General features: G+C 40.7%; 1 protein-coding gene across 2 annotated transcripts in view; it reads right to left on the reverse strand.

Moving 5' to 3' along the window:
- CACNA2D1 (calcium voltage-gated channel auxiliary subunit alpha2delta 1) overlaps positions 1–23068 on the reverse strand; it is a 488318-nt gene that overhangs the window by 399028 nt on the left and 66222 nt on the right. For both annotated transcript variants that reach the window (XM_063134222.1, XM_063134221.1), the window contains exon 2: positions 17439–17520. In XM_063134222.1, the coding sequence (XP_062990292.1) occupies positions 17439–17520 (82 nt within the window). The remainder of the gene's footprint in view (positions 1–17438; positions 17521–23068) is intronic.

A 23068-nucleotide genomic window follows, 5' to 3' on the forward strand; every position in this document is an offset into this window, starting at 1 on the left:
CTATATAAATAAATAATAATAATAATAATAATAATAATAATAACATAAAAACAACAATATCTATTTAAAACAAACTATTCTGGGGTCAGTTAAAAGCTCAGCATATGTTGTTAAATGCCTGGGAGAAGAGAGAAGTCTTGACCTGGCACCAGAAATATAACAGTGTTGGCAGCCAGGCAAGCCTCATTGGGGAGATCATTTCATACTTGGGGGGGGCACCACTGAAAAGGCCCCTCTCCCTTGTTGCCTTCCTCCGAGCTTCCCATTTTTACCTTGGTTTTCTTAATAGTTATCCTACGAGTTAAGTTATGCATATTCTCTCTGTTCACACAGGCAACTAAGGCAGTGCAGTGCACAAATGTAATTCCATTGGTCAGCACTTGTTGACTCGCAACTAAAGTCCTATTCAGGTATTCTGCTTTAGGGAATAATGAACGAATGAGGCAAAAGAGTGGGTCTGCTGTTCACATCACCCTTCGCATGTTGAGGGTGAACGTCATGTAGGCTCCTGGTGCAATTTAGAACCCTGAAAAATCAGGATACAAAAAGTTTGTATCCCTTTTACAGAGGTTTGTCCTCAACACATTGAGGAGGATGAATCAGGATGGTGATGTGGGCGGGGAGAGTTATACAGTGCTTGTCCTTACTATCTCCGCTCGTGGGTTCATTATTCCCTATAGCAGAATACAGGAAAAGGGCTTAAACAGATATTACTTTAAATGTGTGTCTAGCAGCTACACCCTGTTTTTACACTAGAGTAGGTGTAGGCCCCTAGTGTTGGCGGTAGGGAGGCTTTTAAGATCTGCCTCATGAGGCCTGCAATGAAGACATAGCTTTTAGACACACATTTGGCCCTGTGCGTTTGTGTGTCTGTGAACTGACTCCTCTGAAAGTCTTTATGAGGTGATGTGAGGTGATATAGAAACTCTGTCTATGATGCTTGATCTACAATGGCACTATGAATCCCTTTGGTAAGGAAGCTGTTTCTCTGTAGGCTACTAGGTGAGGCATGAGGGAAGATGCCACTGGAGATAGGTATAGAGAGCAAGTGAAGTGGGAATGCAGTGAGCCAATGGTTCCAGAAGCCTATGACCAAGATCCCCCAAACACTGCAGAAAACAGACATCCACATTAATTCAAATCCACTGATTTACTACTGACCTCAAAAGGATGTGCACTGTTTATGGATACCTTAAGGCTAAGTAAGTAAATAAGGAACATGTGTTTATGAACTCAACAGATGGCCTGCGTTTACACAAGCATTATGCCTCTGCTTAGTGGGTGTCACATTGTCTTAAGGGAAGTCAACCCAGGCAGCACAAACAAATGCTAGGGCCCAACTCTAATTCATTGGCCAACTTCCAGCAGCTTCTGGCATGACACATTTCAAGAACCGGGGGGGGGGGGGAATGATTGGGTTTTGGAAGCTATTAACGAACTCCAAAAGCAGCTCCTCCAGGCTATTTTAGTTGCACTTCCTAAGAGGACCAAAGATGTGTAGGTTGAATTGGATCAAAGCAGCCCTTTGGAGGTATTTTGCAACCCTGATGAACAGGAATGGATGCTTTATAACAGATGCTGCTTTATAGACTTATTTGTCCATCAAGCACAGTATTGTCTATTGAGTCAGCTTGGAACGTTGAGGCCTATCACAGCCTGGCCATGTCTGGCATGTTCTTTGTTCAAAGATATTTCTAGAAGAGGTGGGAGAAGGAGAAGGTTGGGTTTGTTACAACCTGTCTTGTCTTCCTTCTCAATATTTCTGTGGTTAGCAAGGTTTGTTCTAAAATAACTTGGAGCCCTTAGGCTGACATCTCAGATCATGAACAAACTGTCCTCTTCCACCCCACCTTGGGAGAGAAAAGTTTTGTTTTCAGAAATGAATAAAGTCTAAGCTCTATCCAATGAGTGTTTTACTGCACGCTCATTACTGGGCACTCACGGAGTTTGTTCAGGTCCCTCACATGATGTTGTCTGCCTCCCACACCCCTTCTGGCCTTCCTCACGCAACAAAAAAACCCTCATTAAGTCTGATGTTTTTTTAAACTTGGAATTGCTGCTCTCTCCTGCTGTGTGCAGGAGAAGCAGCGTCATTAGAACAGTGGACTCAATGGGCCTCGTGCTCGTTGTGTACTTCCTCTTTTGAAAGAGGAAATAACTGATGAATGAAAACATGGGCGAAGAAGCAAAGGTAGGGAACATGTTACCCCCTGGTGTGATGGATGGATTTCTCTTTGAAGTGGTGCAGAATATGTTTTCCTTCTGAGAAGACTCATCTGAAGGACAACACCATTCCACCTTGGCTATAAAGAAATTTAGAAGCAAGATTGCTCCTAACAAATGCCTAAGTGTAGCTTCTCACTTAGAATAAAAAAGCACCAACCCAGCCAATATGTATGTAAGATGTTTCACTTTCACACATACACATATGCAAACACACACACTATGCACACCCTTCATGGGTTTGCCAAATCTTGATGGGAAGTTCTCAGAACAGAATAAAATCCCAGATGAGGGAACAGAGCAAATGGGTTAGTCCCGAGGATATGCAACCTGTTTTGGACTATATCTCCCATAATCCTGGTCATTGGTCCTGTTGGCATGGGCTGATAGCAGTTGTAGTCCTAAACATCTGCAGGACACCAAATTTATGCTGGGGTTGAGAAATTTTGCTATTAAGCAGGTTGTGTCCCCTGATCCATAAGGTGCCACCTCTATCAGGTGCTGATGGTGCAGGTGGATTCCTGCAGGGTGGATTCCTGCATTGAGCAGGGGGTTGGACTCGATGACCTTGTAGGCCCCTTCCAACTCTGCTATTCTATGATTCTATGATTCTACTAAACTCTATTCCACCGTTCTCCAATCTGGTGCTGTCCAGATGATTTGGACTACAACTCCCAGCATTCCTGACCATTCGCCATGCTGGCTGGGGCTGATGGGAGTTGCAGTCCAAAACATCTAGCAGCTGGGAAGGCTCCTCTACTCCATCCCAGCTCCAGCCTCTGACCTATGATGCACCATCCCTTAGCTCCTGAGTTCCCCTTTATAGACTCTGAGCCTCGAGGCAACTGAAAATCCTTGCCCTTCACAAAGATGTGCATGAGTTTTGTGTACAAAAGTTTAAAAAAAACTCTTCACACATTACATATTTAAGTGTACATTAAATGTGAATTGGATGAGAATGGAACAAATAGGTGGCAGCATTACAAGCGCACATATTCTGAGCACATACTTGGTGACTAAGCTGGGATTCTTGCTGTGTAATGAGTAAAGCACCCTAAAAGTTTCAAAAGTTTGGATGTTAAATCGTATTGTTTTATTGATACTGAATTGCTTTGGTTGATACTATTGTTGGCCACCTTTAAGGTTCTTTTGAACAGAAAATGCAAGATAAATATTTTCAATTATTTTACTTTTTGTTTTTGTTTTTTCAAATTCCTACCACTTTGATAAACCACAAACAAATTCTTTGAGGTCATGGTATGACAATTCCTCCAGCTTGCCTCACTGATGTCGATATACAAGTAGGCTTCCAACTCAGGAGAGAGTGCCAATGCTATTGTTTCCTAACTGTTCTACAAATGCTGCGTATTTATTCAAAGTGAATGGCCTGTAATCTTTTCTGTGTGCTGATACAAAGACACACACAAATACAATAACTTCTGTCTAATGTGCAACGAATTAAAAGGGCAGACAAAGCATCTATCAGTATGTCCTTCCTTTCCACCATAACTTCAAGGACACATCTCTCACAAAGAGCTGGTTACTTTGCTTGCTCTTAAGGTTACCATGGCGAGTTGGAACATTTTTGTGTGGAGAGAGAGAGAGAGAGAGAGAGAGAGAGAGAGAGAGGCCATGTAACAAGCGCACATATTATATAATGCCTCACAGAAAGCAATAGTTGATGCTTCACTGATTTCTCTACTTGGTGTTCTCCATAAAGAAAAAGTTTTGCTTTGTTTCTGCACAGTAACCAATCACAAAAATGAACACCATGCCATGCCTTGTTTTACAACTCTGAAATCAGAACAAAGTTCCAGGAGCCTATTCTAGCAAGGATCTCTTTTGGTCTACTCCTTAACACATGAACAACAAGGATTCTTCTGCTCCTTGAAGATTAACAAATTATAGCATAGACTTAGTGGAACAGTTAATAGTTTTAGCCTTTAAGATGCCATAAGGAATTTTGATGCTTTTGCTACAGCAGACTAATATGACTACCCCTCTGGAAATTTGGTATGGGTGCTCCAGTCTATTTCTGGTCCCTATCAGGTTCTCATGTGTTCAATAATAATAAACATTTTCACACAAACATTCACATTTAAATTGTATACATTTCCCCGTAAAAATGCATTTTCTGTGCATTTCCCCCTACGCAGAGAATGACATTGCAAAATTCATAGAAATGCACAGCTTGAAAGACAACTATGTTCTCATTCCCATACAAGTCCAGGAAATGTGGATTAGGTTGGTTTGCTTAAAAATGAATTGAGGATGAAATTCTCCAGCATCCATATGGGAAACCCTTTGCAGATAGTATAACTTCTTTGTACTAAAACAAAACCAAAATTACATATACTCCAACATATCACAGATGAAAACAGAGGTGCCTCTTGGGTCCTTGTAACACCCCCTTCCCAGACCAGGAATTGCTACTTAAGCCAATGCAAACTATTAAATACAACTTAAAGTTCTTCTCCGCCTGCTGTAAACTCTGGTAAACGTGAACTGCTGGAGCATATGAAATTCACCTCATTGACAGCTTTTGGAGTTCCTGCATTAGAATATAGAACACAGCTAGGAGAAGGAAACTGCAATGCCATATTAACCTTGCAAAGGTGTTGTCATTTACTCTTCAACAGCTTAATGTACACTGGCTTCTAGAATAGGGTATATGAGAGCCAAACTACATGTTCTACTAATCACATTGGTCTAGTTGAGCCTGCAATTTTTCTTTAGCTTTGTGTAAGCCTGTATTGTCTCATTCTGGATTGAGACCATGGTGCTCCAGAATGGAAGGGTTTAAGGTTTCATCAAGCCATTTCCCCCCAAAATTCAACACCCAACCCATAGAAAAGTTGAAAAGGGGGGAGCCTCCGTTGATTCCAGTGAAAAAAACAAATCTCACAAGGTGGTTGGAATTTTGGGGAAAATGTGGGGAATCTTAAAATCCTTTCCCAGAGTACCATGGTCCTGATCCAGATTGGGACCACACACACTTACACCAAAGTAGGCTCAAAGACACCAATGAGATGAGTAGAACATATAGTTTGGCCCCTGAAGACTGCCCCTGAAAGCAACAGCCCTCCACCATCTCTTCCTCCTGGTATCAATACACACCACGTGGCACTGCATCACTGTGTTGACAATTTCCCCTTCCCTTCAAGAAGCAGCAATAATGTGGAGCAAGGACAGAGAAACACACAGCATCATGTCATATGTTTTGTACTACTAGACATTAGTAGAGAACTAGAGGAGGTGACACTGGGCTGCCATTTTCCACAGCATTTTCCTCTCCTGGCACGTCTAGGTGCCACATTAACGTATTAGTAAACCGCCTCTCAACTTTCAGGAGATAGCTGAAATATGAAGAATGTCAACTCTAGTACATGTTTGTACAAACTAACAACATTAAGGGAGATTCCCACCACCACTACCACCATGTAAAAACCGGGTCAGTGATTTACCAGGAGAATGTACCAGAAAATGGAGATTAACTCTGGTAAACACGGACCACTGGAGCATATGAAATTCACGACAATGGCACCATTTGGAGCTCCTTTATTAAAACATGAAACACAGCTAGTTAACCTTGCAACTCTAGTGTCATATGTTATAATGTTTCAATGGCATACCTTCTGGCATTCCCTATTCTAAGCACGTCTATGCTGGTGCCGCCATTTTTAGGACAAACCAGTGCTCAAAAATAACATGTTTTGGCAACATTCTTTCTAAAAAGCACTTCTCTTTCTGAGACATTTATATAGACAGTATTACTCTTCTTCTCCCCTGGGCTTTCTCTGGTGGCTACATATGTAAAAGCAGTTTTCCCAGTATCCTGCTGCTATGTGGAGAGACACTGGGCCAAAACAGACATTACTTTACATGTACGCCTAGCTGCTACGTGTTCTTTGCATTTTTACTCTAGAGAAGGCACAGCTCCCCCATCCAGATTTTAAAAGCCCGCCATACCACCACTACCACCACCCCTGATGTCCCAAACTGGATCAGGCTGGGGTATTGACTCTAAAGGGAAAAAGGGGGGTGAAAGATGTAGTTGCTGGACATACATTTAAATAATGTCTGTTTTGGACTACAGAATGTACAAAACTGTATAGGCAAGGATGTACTTGGCACTTGCTGTCAACCTAAAGAAATAATTTCTAAGAGAAGCTCAGAAAAGGATGGTGGAAATAAACACACACAGAGAGGAGGAGAGCTTTTCTCCTCCGACATTTCACTGAAGCATGGAAGAGATCCTTCATCTAGGATTCTGGAACAGGTTCATATAAAATAGATGCATGCATGTATCTGCACCTCATGCTTCCCATCCAGTGTTCCAAAGGGGGAACTCATGCATCTCCTCTACTATAATATGAGATCCAAATGTCACACATCCCATCATGGAAGAGATGCACAAATTTCTCCCTTGGAACATTAGACAGGAAGCGCAATTTAAATCAACCCCCCACAAAAAATTATGCACATACGAAAATGGAACGGCCAAGTCAATCACATGTCTGCTTTCCCCATATTGGGGAAATGTCTAAAGTTGTTCTCAGGTAGACCCCAGTAAGCTCATATTAAGTGCTGGGGCCTGTCCTCATTTGTGTAAGATACAAAGTCTACTTTGGCCTATATCTTGTGAAACAAGAGCCATAGCTCCTCGGCAATTTTAAATTTGACATGATTAGACAGGAAAAGATTACAACCCACACAGTTTCCTTTTCATACACATGAAGTCTAAATAAAATGTCAGCTGTTTTCAAGTACTCCATCTTCTTTATTATTTAAATTAAAACAGGCTCAAGAGGAGAAAGGAAAATGCCCTTGAAGATAAGCTTTAGCTTCACAAAAAACAGTAGACCTTCTTTCCGAATGAGTACTAACAATATCAGTTATACAGGCTGACCCTTTAAAAGGCAGTCTACTTTCTACCACCTTGACCCGGTTCAGACAATACTCTAAACCATGCTGCTTAACCGCAAAATGGTTAACGGGATGCTTAACCATGGTTTACGGTGTCGTCTGACACATGTTTTCCCTAACCATCTGCCCCATTAACCACAATGGCCTAGTTCAGACAACACGCTAAACCAGGGGTTCTTAAGCTGAGGTCCATGGATGGGCTTCAGGGGGTCAGTGAAAGTCAAATAAAAATTTATATTTATTTATTTATTTATTACATTTTTATACAGCCCAATAGCCGAAGCTCTCTGGGCGGTTCACAAAAATTAAAACCATAATAAAACAACCAACAATTCACTATATTGAGAGAATCACTGTATGAGGCAATCAATTTTCAATAAAATAAAGTATATTCATTGCATGCAAAGTTGTGTTTATGTGCATTTTTCTAGGGAGGGGGTCCATAGCTTTCACCAGATTTTCAAAGGGGTTCATGACTCAAAAAAGGTTAATAACCATTGCGCTAAACCATGCTGCTTAACCACAAAATGGTTAAGGGAATGCATTAACCTTAACACATTCCCTTAACCATTTTGCAGTTATGCAACATGGTTTAGCCCGTTGTCTGAACTAGGCCATTGTGGTTAGGCTCACTAAGGAAAACGTAACCACAAAAGGGTTAAAAGAGTTGTCTGCAAGCATTCCGCATGTGATTCACGTTAACCACAGCTGAACATGGTTAAGCTAACTACAAAGCCCAGAGTGTGGTCTGAACCAGGGCCTTGTTACACATTGAGAAGTAAGATAACAGCTTGCCATGGCCACTCAACGAGACTATCATTCATGTGAGACTTGTCTAGTTCTTGCATTGGCTCTCACACTGGGAAAATTCAAGTGTAATATGCAAACAGAAATGAAGGTAATTTGATTCGTGTAATTTGAGAAGTGGCTTCAAGTCAAGCTATATAACTAGGGAAGCTATTACAGTGCAAGTTGTACACTACACCTCTTATGGGCATCATGGTGGCCCCAACCCCCACCAGCCTCAGTTTTGGAGGGAAGTATGTCTGTAAAGGGAGCCTGCTGAAGATTCATAGGCTCTCCTCATGATTTTAAACCCTGCACAATACAACAGGCTTCCTTTACATCCAACATGTGGATGGTGAGGGGATGGGAAAAGGGAGAGATGCAAGAGCATGGCCCTGCTCTCCCCCAACAAGTGATTATAATTACATTGAGCCAAATTAACGCCAACCCAAGACATTTTGCTGCCTGAGGCAGAGCAGAAAATGTCAAAAAAAAAAAAACCCAAGTCAAGGTTTATAGTACTTAAAGCCAGCCAAGTTATGTTGGCACGTGAGGCAGAAAATCCCGCAAATGCATCTCCCCATGCCTAGTAGTACAATTATAACAAATTAAATAAGTATTGATTTGCTGCCTTTTCATGACACCCCAAATCTGATGCCCGAGGACTCGCTCAGCCTAATGGTAGGGCTAGACCTGAGCAAATGTCCCCAAAAGGCTGATTATTGCCCCCATATCAGTAAATTCCTGCACTTACAAAGAGAATACCAGAGAAAAGGCTACGCTAGAACTTTTCTTCCTGAACTGTTATTTTAATATGTTGCTAGGGAGGCATTTTGCTATTATTGGAGGTGGTGGAAAGAAGCAGCCTTCAGATGTATGATACTTCCTTGGTCTAGTCCACCATATGATATTCCTGATTGCTTTGCTTGGCTCTACAGCTGAACTTAGAGCTCTAGGGCTTTACTTACTCTTGACATTGTCAGGTTTTTACTTTTCTCTAAAACATATTAAATGTTCCATTTTTCACATGGCCTTTTTCAAAATTCCATCATCTATATTTATGTACACCACCACCACATTATTTTACAAGTTGCAGCAGGATGTGGAAGCAACCATAGTTTTAACAAACCATCTGATACTAGCCATCTGTGACTATGGCTAGTCCTTGTCCTTGTACTGTTACCACGTAACAGTGGTGAAAACTGAGAGACTATACATTTATACTTTTCCAAAGTAATAATATTTTCATGCTCATTTCCTGAAGGGTAGTAAGGATGTGCTCATTTCTTTTGCATTTTAGAGAAGCGTCACGTGCTATGAAGAAGCTGCAAGACAGAATGCACGAATCTCTCATGATTCCTCTTTTTGCTCCGGATGCATGTGGAGATCAAGCATCCCCATTCCGTGCATAAAAAGAGGAAGCACATGCTGCACACACTTCTTCCGTCCCCGCTGGTTTGTAACGTCCAAAGCTGCCCTTAGCATTCTTCCTCTAAAATCTAATGTTCCTTTCACTCTCTGTTTATCATCTGGAGACAGTTCACTATGTGCACTTGCTCAATCGCTCTGGGACTGTACTAACATAATGCCTTGGGAATAGTATGCCTGAGTTGCTAGCACAGCTCCATATTGAAATGGAAATAGAATCTGGGACTACTGTTGCATCCAATTAGTTTGTTTTGTAAAAATATTATATTAGGAGGGTTATGTTTTCTGTCCTATGTTTTGGATTCTTTTATCTCAGTACTGTGGTCGAAGTGAGTAGTATATTTATCATACTGGAAGGAGTCACCATTCCCTTCAGGGACTTTGAAGTTTCAGGCCAAACTACATTAAGGCAGACACAGTGTGACTGCCAAAACCAATATTCCCATTTCACATTCTCCACATTTCCCACAATGTGTCATTTTTTTTACTCGTGACACTGTCACATGAACATTTCCTTGTTCCCTGTTGTCAGCAGCAGCAGCCAATGACGTAGAGCTTGAGTGAGGAAATGCATAACCTGACATCATGGTTAAGTAAAACCACACATAACAGCAGAAGACAGAGAACGTGGCACAGGGAGGCCATTTTTGGCCGCCACTCTCTGTCTGCTATAACACATTGTTCAATCTTTCTGGAGCTCTCCTTCCCACATAGAGATATTGTAGCAACTGCAGGGCTCAGTTCAGCCATTAAAACGAACGAACAGCTTCTGCCACTTGTAATGGTCATCCTGTTTTTCTGCTTCACTCTGCCTATGATGGAATGTGTGACATGGTGCATGGCATCTGCACAAGCATATCATGTGCTTCCACTACAAAAAAAATGTCAAGGGCATTGCATACATATATACAACAACACACATGGAGGATAGGAGCAAATAAGCTTGCAGTTCCTCTAAGGGGATAGTGATTGTTCTTGATCTTTCCCTCTTTCATCCCTCAAGTCCACAACTGAGGGGGCTTTGTTCAGACTCAGAGGTAGGACCACACGCTTTGCATTCATAATTGGTTCAATCCAGTGAAAAGTTTCTCAGGTGGTGAGCCTGGCCACAGTTCTTCCTGAGACACTGCAAAGTAAGTGCTAGTCTACTTGAGCACCAGTGAGGTGTAGTGATCAGAGTGCTTGACCAGGACCTGGGAGGCACGGATTCAGAAATCCTCATTCAGCCATAAAAGTCACTGGATCATCTTGGGAGAGTAACATTATCTCTCATGGAATATTAGAGTCGAAGGGTCCTTGGAGGTCAACTAGTCCAATCCCCAACTCAATCTCCTGCAGGATCTACAACTCAGGATACAAAGACAATATCCCTGAAAGATGCCTTAAATACCTCCATCAAAGGAAAGCCCACCACTTCCAAAGGTAGTCTGTTCCACTATTGAACAGCTCTCAACATTAGGAAGTTTGTCTTTATATTTAACCAAGATCTTCATCCCAGCAATTTCTACCCCCTGGTTCAAATTTTGCCCTTTGGAGCAAAAGAGAACAATTCTGTTCTCTCTTCTGTATGACAGCCTTTCATATATTCATGTCTAGCCTTAGTGTCTCTTCTTCAAGCTAAATATATCCAGCTCTTTCGAGCATTCCTCATAGGATATGTGCTTCCAGACCCCTGGTTGCCTTCTTCTGAACATTTGTCTATATCTTTCTTAAAGTGTGGTCCTCAAAACTAGGCACAGTCCTCCAGATGTGGCCTGACCAGCATAGAATAGAGTGGAATGATTACTTCTCATGTTTTGGAAACTATTCTTCCATTAATGTTATCTAAGTTTTCATTCACTTGTTTTTTAGGAGCAGTGATGCACTACTGACTCATGTTCAGCTTGTGTTCAACTCAGAACCCTAGATCCTTTTCACTGGAACTATGGCCAAGCCAAGTCTTCCCCATCCTATACTTGTGCCTTTGATTCTTTTGGAGCCTAAACTCAGGATTTTATATTTATCGCTCTTGAGTTTTGTCTTGTTAGTTTCAGTCCAGTTTTCTAACCTATAAAAATTGTTTTGATTCTTGATTCTCTCTTCTATGGTATTAGCTTTCTGCAATCAGTAAATTTGTTAAGCATCCTTAGTACGCCCTCATCCATCATTCATACAACTGTGGCCAGAACCTAGGCCTTGGATTGAACCCTTTGAAACTCCAAATATGACTTCCTTCCAGGTTTAGGCAAAGCTTTTAAAGAGCATTCATAAACCAGCCCACGTTTTACCTTCTTTGCAACAAGGATGTCATGGGAGAAAACTTTGCTGGAAACAGGATACACTATTTTCATAGCATTCCCATAATCTACCAAACTTGTAATTCTACTAACTAAACTTGCACTGGTTCCTAGTAATCAATTTATTTCCTTCTAGAATCTCACGAACTGACTTCTTCAAGAAAAGAATGTGTTGATCAATAGGAGCCAGCATGGGTTTATCAATAATAATTCATGCCACATCAACCTTATCTCCTGTTGTCATAGATTTACTGATTTGAAAGATTATGGGACTACGATAGACATGCTATACTCTGACTACAGCACAACCAGCCTCACAAGGTTATGATGATAAAATGTGGGGAGGCGAATCATGTAAGCCACCATGAGTTCCCTGGAGGAAAGGCAGGATAAAAACGTCATTAATAAAATGGAGCTGACAGTACTGTGATAGACAAACCAATGGTCTAACCCTGTATAAAGCAGTTTCATATGTTTATTAGAGAACTGTCCTTCATTGAAAGCATATAAGAGGTGTTACAAGGGACTACTTTTCTCTCTCTTTAACCATCCACGTTGATTCTTCTCTTCAGTGCCCATAAATAGAAAACAGTAGAGATATTGTATGCCTGTGAGTTTTACAATTAAATTCCGTATTTTAAATATGACATACATACTGGGCAAATAGAACCAATTTTCCAGGAAATACAGGTGCGTTACATAAGGAGATATGTTCTGTCACTTCTTGCTGCGCTGTGAAATGCAAGAGGGTGCTTGACTAGTCGCTAGACCATCTTCCCCACATGCTTTGCCACCATGCAGAGGGGGCTACAAAGTTATGAACAGGTAAAGAAGAAAAGTGAGGAGCAATGTGAAGTTTCAGGGAAGTTAGGGGCAACATATAGGGCAGGCTTCTCCATCCTGGTGCACTTCAGATGTTTTGGGGCTATAGCTTTTATTCTCCTCAGCCAGCATGGTCATTAGTTCTACTGGGATGTTGGGAATTTGTAGCGTCCTGTAATTTGTTTCCTTGATCTCGCCTTACAATTGAGCCTCCGTGCTACTGACCTCTGAACTCCTGTTTGACTCTGCTTTTGGGACTATGGCCTTAGCTAGAACTAAGGATTATCCCAGGCAAATGGAGGGGTCGTCCCTGCCTGCTCCCGGGATCCCCTGTGTGTCATTTGGATGCACAGGGATGATCCCAGGACAATCCCGGGATATAGGCCTGGTCTAGCCATGGCCTGTATTTCTGCTTGACTACTCTCTTGTGTTGTGACCTTAGCTGCATCTTAGACCTTTCATGCAGATACCACCTACTTGCCTGGTAATATTGTACTTCAATCATTGCCTGTATTTTGACTACTCCTGTCTTAAACTGATTCCATACTGGATAGATACCTCTGTACTTGACTATTTGCCTCCCTAATTTACTTGCCTGTTGGATTTGCCTCTTGAGAAAAACCAGGCAAAAGGTCTAAATTATTTTAATACAATTCCTTAAAAAACAGGAGCCATCTAGCATCGTCTTAAAGGAAGCACTTTTCCTTCTCTCACTCATGTGTGGAATGCTTATTACTACTACTACTATTTACTATATTTATTTACTGTATTTATTGTTATTATTATTATAGTGTCATGTCAGACTTTATACATATTTCCATTGTAGAGTCACTAATTTTATCATTCCAAACAATGGATAATTATTTGCATTACATTTCACTTTTCATAGCCTTTCCTCATTACAATGTTCCCAATAAATCATAAGATTGCATTTTGTCTTGAATTTTTTTATTTAAAATATAACAAAAATAGACATTTTTCCAATTAAACCTTCATTTCTCTGCCCCCTCTCTAATTCTAATAATGTTTGTGAGTGGCAACATAAACACCAGCTCCCAGACCCTCAATATATATTTCTTATTGACAGGAGGACTTTTTACTTCCATTTATAATTGATTGCAATTCTTGTGGCAATAAGCAAGTTAATGATCATTTTTCAAGCTTCTTAAGATGCCTCATTCCTGACATATGCAAAAAGAACAATGGATGGATCATAAGTCCTGTCATTTATATTATATCCTGTTATTTCATTATTTTCTAGTTTCTTTCCCCAAAATATCTTAATATTTGAACAATACCAAAAGATATGTAATAGCTCTGCTTTCACATAACCGCACCTCCAACATCTATACCTATATAGACTCAATCTTTTTGATGTTAGGTAGGTGCCATCTAAAATGACCTCATTAAAACTCTCCTTTTGGTTTATACACAGAGTTTCTCACTTTCCAAGAGAGCACTCTTCCAGATCCATTTCTAGGACTCTAGTGAAAATTCCTGACCTAAATCTTTCCCATATTGTTTTTACCCATACGCAAATGTGGCATATTAATTGATCAAGTAAAATCTCATACGATTAGCTGACTGAAATTCCTTACAGTTGCCACCGTAATGGGGAATCCTTATAATAAGAGCCTTTTCTCTCCATGTTGGGGAACAGTCTCCTTGCTACCCATCAGACTATGCTTCATAAACAAAATAGTGATGAAATGACACAAAGCAAGAGACAAACTTAAACATATCAGTTACTTGGAAAGCAACTCCCTCGAGAACAAGGTTCAGCAAATCTAGCGACAAACCCTTGATGCGTCCGCACACAATGCTGAGAACTGGTGTGATATAGAGGCTCGAAGATGAAGCTACAAACTGTGTTTGCCCAATCCCCTTTTAGGCACAACAACCAGAACAGTATTCAGTATTCCAAGTGTGGTTGCACCATAGATTTGTATGGGGACAACATGATATTGGCAGTGTTATTTCTAATCCTTTCATAATTATGCCCAACATGGAAGTTGAGATATTTTGCCCCAACATGCATCACTCCTAACGCCAGATAATTTATGAACATGTTAAAAAGCAGCTGTTTTTATTTCAGAATATCTTGAGGGTGGGAAGACTTCTTTGCTCATAGCTCACATTCTTAGTCACTATCTTACACCAGCTCAAATTTAATTATTTTTTTTTTTTTAAAAAAAAGGGTAACACTGCAGAAAACACATTTACAGTGCAATCATGTGCATGTTTACTCAAGAAGTAAATCCCCACTATAAAGTTATATAAATACAGAATTTCCCTCTTGGTATAGCATATAGCCTTGTTTCTTATCACCCTGTCTAGCCAGGGCCTCTATCAGAGCATGAAGATTTAATTATTGTGTATTTTATGCCACACACATTGTTAATTAGATTGGGAACCCTGCAGCTGGCAAGACAGACTAATGGTCCATGGACCTCCTGTTAAAGCCAACACATCTCAACAGGAATAAGTTAGGGAAGCTCCCTTATATTGAGTCAGACTATGGGTCCATCTAACCTAGTATTGTTGGCAGCGGCTCTCCAGTGTTTCAGGCAGGAGTTTTCCCTGCCCTACCTGGAGAAGCTGGGGATCGAACCTGGGTCCTTCTACACACAAAGCAGATGCTCTACCATTGAGCCATGCCCCCTCTCCCAATGTAGCCAACGTTGAATACAGATGTGATAAGAAGACATCTCCATGCTCTAGACTGGAGGGTTAACAGTGATGTGGGTTTTCTGGAAAATTCTGAATCGGGGGGAAAATCTGATTCAAATTAAGCTGATTTGTATAGGGTCATTTGCGTCAGAAAACATTCAGTTTGTATCAGAAAATTGCTACAGAGGGATCTAACGTAGCACATTTATTTTACTTGTGTTTATGAAACAACAAAGCTAAAGAAGAACCCCATGTTAATTTTCTGTCCAAACACACCGCAGGGATTTGACCAGAAATATTTGAGGGGGGGGATTAAATCACACTTCATTTAGAATTATTTTTTTTTACTGTAATACTTGTAAAATATTAAATGCAATGGCATGTAGTTCCCTTAACTTGTTCAAATGTAAGGCAGGGAAAGCAAAGGCACTGAAAATGGTTGACACGTGGAAGAAGCAATCCTATAGGATCTTTTGGTCCCACACGCCACACACCCCTCCCCCTCAGAGCCAGTGCGGAAATAACTTCGCCGGCTACCTCTCCATACTCCATACGTTTAAAGCCCTAAACGGCTTGGGACCTGGATACTTGAGAGAGCGCCGCTCCTTATATATGCCTGTCCGAGACCTCAGATCTGTTGGAGGAGCCCTTCTCCGCATCCCAGCAATCCAACATATATGCTATGATTTATATCCCTTTTCCCGGAGGTCTATTCTCCCACCCACCCTTTTTGAGTAGCTGTTTACAGCATTTCACATTTCCTAGGCAGACAGTAGAATGCAAACAGTTTTGCTGCTGTGAGAGGCAGTAATAAGCCCGTGCCTTTCGCACCTGATTAAATATTAGCTTTTTTGAACAATAAGCAAGTCTGACTAAACAAAGTCAGCAGACTGTAAGTCAAGTAATGAATATGCAGCAACCTCCCCGATCACGTTCACTTTGGACAAAGGAAATGTAACGGGAAGAGCTGTGAAGCACTCCAGGCCAAACCCTGCGTACTGCACACAATCCATTAATTTATTTGCTCTCCTGAAATTTTAGGCTTTTAATCCCTTAAGAAGGCTTCCAAATTTGCTTTCACCTTTGCATAGAAAGTAGAAACCCTTTGGCATTGGATTGTCTGCCTGGTGAAGGGAGCAGCTGATGCACACAAAAGGCTCAGATGACAATTAAATGGAGGGTGCAGACAGAGTCTTCCAGTAGTTGGGCACAGGGCATCTGCACAAGTTCCTGTTACTGCCTATGATTTTGCCATCTTATTTATTACAAACAAAAGCAGCATGTACAATGTGACACCAGGCGCCAAGCTCCAGAATGTAGAACACAGATTATCAGATTAAAATGAATCCAAATCCAACAGAGTTTTCAACGATGGCCCATCAGACATCCCCAGGAAACCAAGTCAGGCATGAAGGTGATGGAGTTCCCTTACTAAGGTATTGATGGTCCTAACCCCCATAAATACATCTGAACACTTTTAAAATCAGGCTAAAACTACATGCTGTTAGAGCATGCAGCTCCAATCATGTGTGTGTGCGTGTATTTTCAGTGGGAGGAGTTGACTTCCCCTTTCTTCTGAACTATTTAGCACAACCTATTATTAACACAACAATGCTCTTAGTTTTGGCTACCTCAGATAGAGCAGGAAAACACCTAAGCCACATGTTTATATTAACATGTGGCCTAATGTCTAGCCTAAATGATTGGCTATCTTTCCACATCTTATTATAGTGAGTTCCACAGCCCCACCAACGCTCTCACATTGCAGCCCCTGCTCTAGAGAAGTAGCTGCCATTGCCACTAATACTTTATTCAGAATAGGGCACCCAAGCCCTAACAGTGTAAGCCTTTGCTCCCCAAAGAACTCCACAGTAGAATGGGATTGTCCACTATCAAGTAGATGCCTGTACATATGCTATTTAGTAGATGATTCAATATTTTGTAGATAATAGTATCGACAAAATACAGTATCTCTCTGAACACTGCAATCATCAACTGAGAAAGTTGTGGAGGAAGGCAATTAGAGAGCCTTTTCAGTGGTGGCCCCCAACTGTGGAATGTTCTCTGCATTAAGGCTGCCTGGCACCAACACTGTAATTTCTTTGGCACTGGTTGAGACTTTCTTCGCCCCCAGGCACATGAAGGCATGTGATGGGCTTTTATGCATCAGTTGTTTTAGTTGAGGTCCACGTTGATGTTTTATTATGTTTTTGTATTTTTAATGGAATTTATTTTTAGCAATTGAGAAATTATGATAAGAAGAATTTCCTTATTTCGCACATCAAAGCCTATGGAATTAGTACTTACTTGAGCAAGTTCATCCACCCCGCTCGCCGTTCTCACCAGTCTCACTAGGTCTTCTTGCATCTTATCCACCCACCGCTTTATCCTACAGAAATTTAAAAAAAAAAAGTGTGATGAGAACAACACAGAAGGGAGAAACAAGATGTCCCATCAAATCAATGGCAAATCACTATGAAGATCACAAGTGCAAATGCAGGCTGACAGATTATTTTCCATGTGGCAGATTGATGCTGAAGTCCCTTTGATATTGCTGTGAATCTGCTCTAGACACACTTTTCCATCCCACTCTCATAGAAACTCTTTCCATATTTCAGATTTGGTTAGGAGGACCTACATGTTAACTGCCTAGTAAAGAGAAAGGGTGCTAAGAGGTACAAGGTACCTGAAAATACCAAGATGCCTCCAATTATTTCAACAAAACATTTGTCCCATTCATTTCGGTGGGTTTATTCTAAGAAGTGTAACATTGGACACAGCCTCATGTGTCCTCCTTTACAGAGAACAGCCCTCTATTCGGCTGTCCAGTCTAAGTCTGGTTTAAGAAACCTAAGAATGCTGATCAAACACTTTGAAGTTGCCCATCCACAGTTAATACCTGGACAGCAGACAGTTCCCATGGCCACCGTCACTATGGCGAGACTGCATTTCTATTTATATTATAGTAATTATTTCTAAATTTGCAGTGCTACATATAAATTAGCATGTGCAAATGTCATGCAAATATTGGGGGGGATTGGTGAGGCATTCCTCTTTTTTGGCAATGCATAAGTGGCCACCCTAATAACAATCTTCCATTGTTTGACAAAATGCAATGAACTTCAGCATGGCCATGTTCAGAAGACACCTTAAACCACAGCTTTAACCATGGTGAATAAGGCCTTTTGCTTTATTCACCGTGGTTAAAGCCGTGGTTTAAGGGTGTCTTCTGAACACAGCCTGGGTCTGCATTAAGGTGCAATCCTATGCATGTTTAGAAAAAATGTCCTATAACTGGGGGTTGTCAAACTTTTTTTTCTGTCTAAACATGCATAGGATTGCTCTCTTAAGAAATTTATACATCTAAGTAATTTAATAGTCTCCTTTCGGGGAGGGGGGGAAACATGCCTTCGTAAGTATGTAGGATGCCTGTGTACTAGTCAGCCACAGAGAACAGTAAAAGTGAAAGTAATAATGTTGAAATCGTTCCATTCATTACACAAGCCCTTCATTTGAGATTGCTATGCTGGATCAGACCAAGTTCTAGTCCAGCATTTTAACAGTGGATAGCCATGCATTATAAGAAACACCATAGGTCATGACTCAACTTATATAACCCTCTATCATGTTCCACATAATTTTTTTTAAAAAAAAAAAAATCAGGAAAGTTGCGCCAACCCCTTGTTTTAATTACCCCTTTGCCTCTTTCCAGAACTTTCTGTCTCTTTTTTTCCAGACAAAGTGAAAACAGGATGATGCACAATATTCTGAAGTGTAACTTCACCGTTAATTTATCTAATATGTGACATTTGATGTCTGGTCTACCCCTACGCATGTTTTATGAATAATTTTTTTAAAATAAGAATAAACAAATAGTCTGCATGGGCCAACAGGCATATACCCATGTGTGAGGAGTCATCAGGAGTCATTGTGCAATCCCCCAGATGTTCCTGGTTGCCCAGCGACAGTAGCCCACCATGGTTAAGGCTGGTTAAAGAGAAGGAAAGGGAATCAAAGCAGGCCTCTTTAAATGGTTCAAGAACTCTGAAGGAGGAGGAGGCAACAGGATAGGATAAAAGCCTGAATTCTGGAAGCTCAGGGGATGGAAAAGAGAGACCAGGCTGAGCAAAGAGACTCAGGAGGAGTGGCTGGAAAGAACATCAGGAGGGGAACAAAGAATAGAATGCATAATAAGTAGAAAAGGGACCAAAGTAGTGGGCTCATTAGTAGGCCAGAGAGCAGAGGAGAGGCTATAGGAGAGACTTCCCTGTGGCTTCAGCGGCATTCAGGAAAACATAAAAGTACAAGAAAAGACCTGCTGAGTTCCACAGAAAACTCAGTACCAGATCATCCTGACTCAACAATATATGGCTAGCATCACTCTTTAGGCATTCTCTCTGAACCTACAGCTACTTATATTTATTGCTCTATGAGCAATCATGTTAATCCTGCAGGCACTTACCTTTATTGCACCAGGGCAATCACCCTAACCCTGTAGTTACTGGCCCTTCATCCTGAACTTGCAGATACTTACCTGTATTCAGACCTGTAGCCAGCCTTCCTTATTAGGTGGGGCATTTTTGGGAAGAAGGCACATAATGCCAACCAATTCCCCACCCCACCCATCCCTACTCACTTCTGGCAAGGATGTGAGGGCCAGGTCAAGTGAAGGGAAAGGCTTCAGTCCTACTCCATGCAGAGAGTTCACCTTTTTATTCTCCCAGTATTTTAACACTTAATTTTAACTTAAATTTAAATTTTACTGTTTTAACTCTGTATTTTAATTTTATATCAATTTTGCTGCGTGGTTTTTATTCTGGTTGTGCTTTTTATATTGTATTGTGTATTTGTGCTTTTAAGCTGTTGATTGTTTTACTATGATTTTAATTTTTGTGAACCGCCCAGAGAGCTTCGGCTATTGGGCGGTATAGAAATGTAATAAATAAATAAATAACTTACATAGGTCCTGTTCAGACAACACGCTAAACCATGCTGCTTAACCACAAAATGGTTAATGGAATGCATTAAGGTTAATGCACTCCATTAACCATTTTGTGGTTTAGCGTGTTGTCTGAACGGGGCCATAATGGGCTATGAAAAACTTACCCTTTTTTGAGAGATAGGAATACCAGAATCAAAAACTAGTTACAGTCATCTTTCACCTGTGGGCGGTCCCTTTATTCTGGCTCTTCATGAACTAAACTACTTTGGTAACAATGAGCTTCTGAGCTTGGCTTTGATGCTAGATTAGGTATCCGTTTTAAATCTCACTCGAAAAACAAATTTGTCCATGTTACAAGTTTAGGGAATGGCAGAGACAAAATAAATACTTTTGGGTGTGTTTGTTAACTCCTCCTTAAGGGCCCCTCCTGAAATTTAGATTTCCCTTCCTGTTGGACAATCAAGGGAAAACCTTTTAACTGTTTGCTATATAAAAGATTAAACGATTGGAAACTAATTGTGGAAAGCAATTGAATTTTTTTATTGTTAATAATGGTTGCTGGGTTGATTTTTCTGTCCAGAAACCTGAAAAGACTTCATTGGGAAAATCAGAAATTAGACCTAAGTTACAGCCTAGATGGCCCCAGCTAGCCAACTATAGTGTGCACATGTGTGTTTCTATTCCTCTAGGGTGGTTTTTCATCCTTTGACATCAAGTATTAAAGAAAAAGAAGAAAAAACAGCCACTTTGATAGTTAGTGCTTTAAAAGAGTAATGGGTAACTTAGGGTAGATAGTTTTTTCAGATTGCTTTATGTTATTCCTTTATTTCACCCCTTAGAAATAAGCCCCCAATCCTGCTCTACTAATCATCATAATTGCAGAATAAACAAACTCTTACTTCATACTGAAGTTACAGGAAGTCAGATTCCGGCTAGACATCAGAAAAACTTCCTGTTAGAGCAGTACAACAATGGAACCAGTTACCTAGGGAGGTTGTGGGCTCTCCCATACTAAAGGCATTCAAGAGGCAGATGGACAACCATCTGTCATGTATGCTTTAGGGTGGATTCTTGCATTGACTGGGGGGTAGGACTCAATGGCCTTATAGGCCCCTTACAACTCTACTATTCTATGATTCTACTGCACAAAAACTAATCAGGTTCTTTACTGCTTGCTGGGTTGAAAACACAACTGAGCAAAAGGAAGTCCAAGGTGTGGAGTCTAATTCTAACCCATAATACAAAGTTCTAATATTTACCTCTTCAAGAGTCATCTTACTATACAGGCTGTGGGTTTTTTCCCAGTAATTGTAGGGAGAGATGAAAAATCCGCCCTCCGTCAGAAAAAGTTTCAAGTGAGCAGAATTTTTTTTGGGGGGGGGGGAGGGAAGCTCCTCCAGATGAGACTTTTGTTATACTGTTGTTTTATACTTTGAATGTTTTTAATTTTTGTGAACCGCCCAGAGAGCTCCGGCTATTGGGCGGTATAGAAATGTAATAAATAAATAAATGCAATTGACCTGCCTAATTAACTGAATTTTCTAAGAGGGGGCGATTCTTAAAACTGCTCCTGTTCTTAAAACATGCTGTCATTCTTTAAATGGAAATTGTCATGTCACAATTAAAAAGACAATTTGCTTTGCCCCACCCTGGCTATAGAAATGCCCTTATTACACTATGGGCATTCCATTTTCATCCTGCAGGGACTTAGTGTAATACCTCACTGTCATCTAACCTGGTCCTGTGGCTGGTCCTTACTCTGAGCACCCAACCTGATCCTGCAGCCACTTACTAGTACTATTCCAAGGGCTTTCCACCTTATTGTGGTCTGATCCTTCAACTACTGATGTGAATGATCCTGTGATGTAACAAGGTTCCAATAACGTCTGTAGTTGCTGGATTTAGGCAGTCACGTTGTATCCTTTAGGATGAAAACTGTTGAAAGTGGTGAGATTCTCTCAAGGAAGGGGGCACCATGTGTGACACCATGTTTTCTCCACACTTTCAATCTTGCAATGCCTGCATAAGGGTTTCTCTTTTCTAAGCATTCCTAGAATTACATTTGCCTTTGTAAATGGAATGGTTATTTCAAGAGATCAGTCCACCATGACTGCAAGCTCTCTTTCCTGGACAATAGCAGCTAATTCAGACCCCATCAGCAAGCACAAACAATAGAAGAACTGCAAAGGTATAATTATGTGCCAACATTAATATTTCTGTTGCTATTCATTTGGCAAAAAGCAAACCATGTGTTCTTCAATCTTGCTGTACAAGAGAAAGGACCTGAAACTTTTGCTAGTTAATTAGTGCTGACTCAGGGGAGTTATTGCACATGTACCAGAGAACACACACACAAGCAGTTATAGTGGGGGGGAAATCAACACAAGTAAGAATATCTTAGTAATAAAAATAAGGTATTTGCAAATTCCCATTCGTAAAATTCTAATGGAATTATAGCACATCTGCATTTCTAAATATAACTCTATGGGAGTTTCTACAAGACCCGTGATGTGTGTCATGTCTATTTCTCAAATACCAGACTTATATTTGATATAATTTATGTTGGGATACATTTCCTGCACATTAAAAAAAACCGCACAAATTCAGGAGAATAAAATAAATTCTCTTCACCAGAAAAGGAGCACTGTCTAATACAGACTATCAAGCTTTACCAACAATCAAGCAAAGATTAATAAAGAATACCAAGCAAAGGATTTTAGTTTCTTACATGTGTCAACAGAGAAAAATAGGAAGGGAAGAAAAAAACAAGAGGCCTCTGGGCACCCAAATGCTTGTCTGGTGTTTCGTTGAATGCTAGCCTGTGGTGTATATCAGCCTGACAGCTGCTCATGGTCAGAGTTTATTTAACAACAAGAAAAATGTCACACCAAACGTGAAGTCCGGGGCCTTAAGGAGACAGCACTAGGTTTCTTGCTGCTCTTTAGAATATCAGCTGAACAAAGGTTCGGGCAAAGGGGATTTTTTTCCTGACTGT

This window comes from Elgaria multicarinata, chromosome 9, assembly GCF_023053635.1.
Source record: "Elgaria multicarinata webbii isolate HBS135686 ecotype San Diego chromosome 9, rElgMul1.1.pri, whole genome shotgun sequence".
Classification (NCBI taxonomy): Eukaryota; Metazoa; Chordata; class Lepidosauria; order Squamata; family Anguidae; genus Elgaria; species Elgaria multicarinata.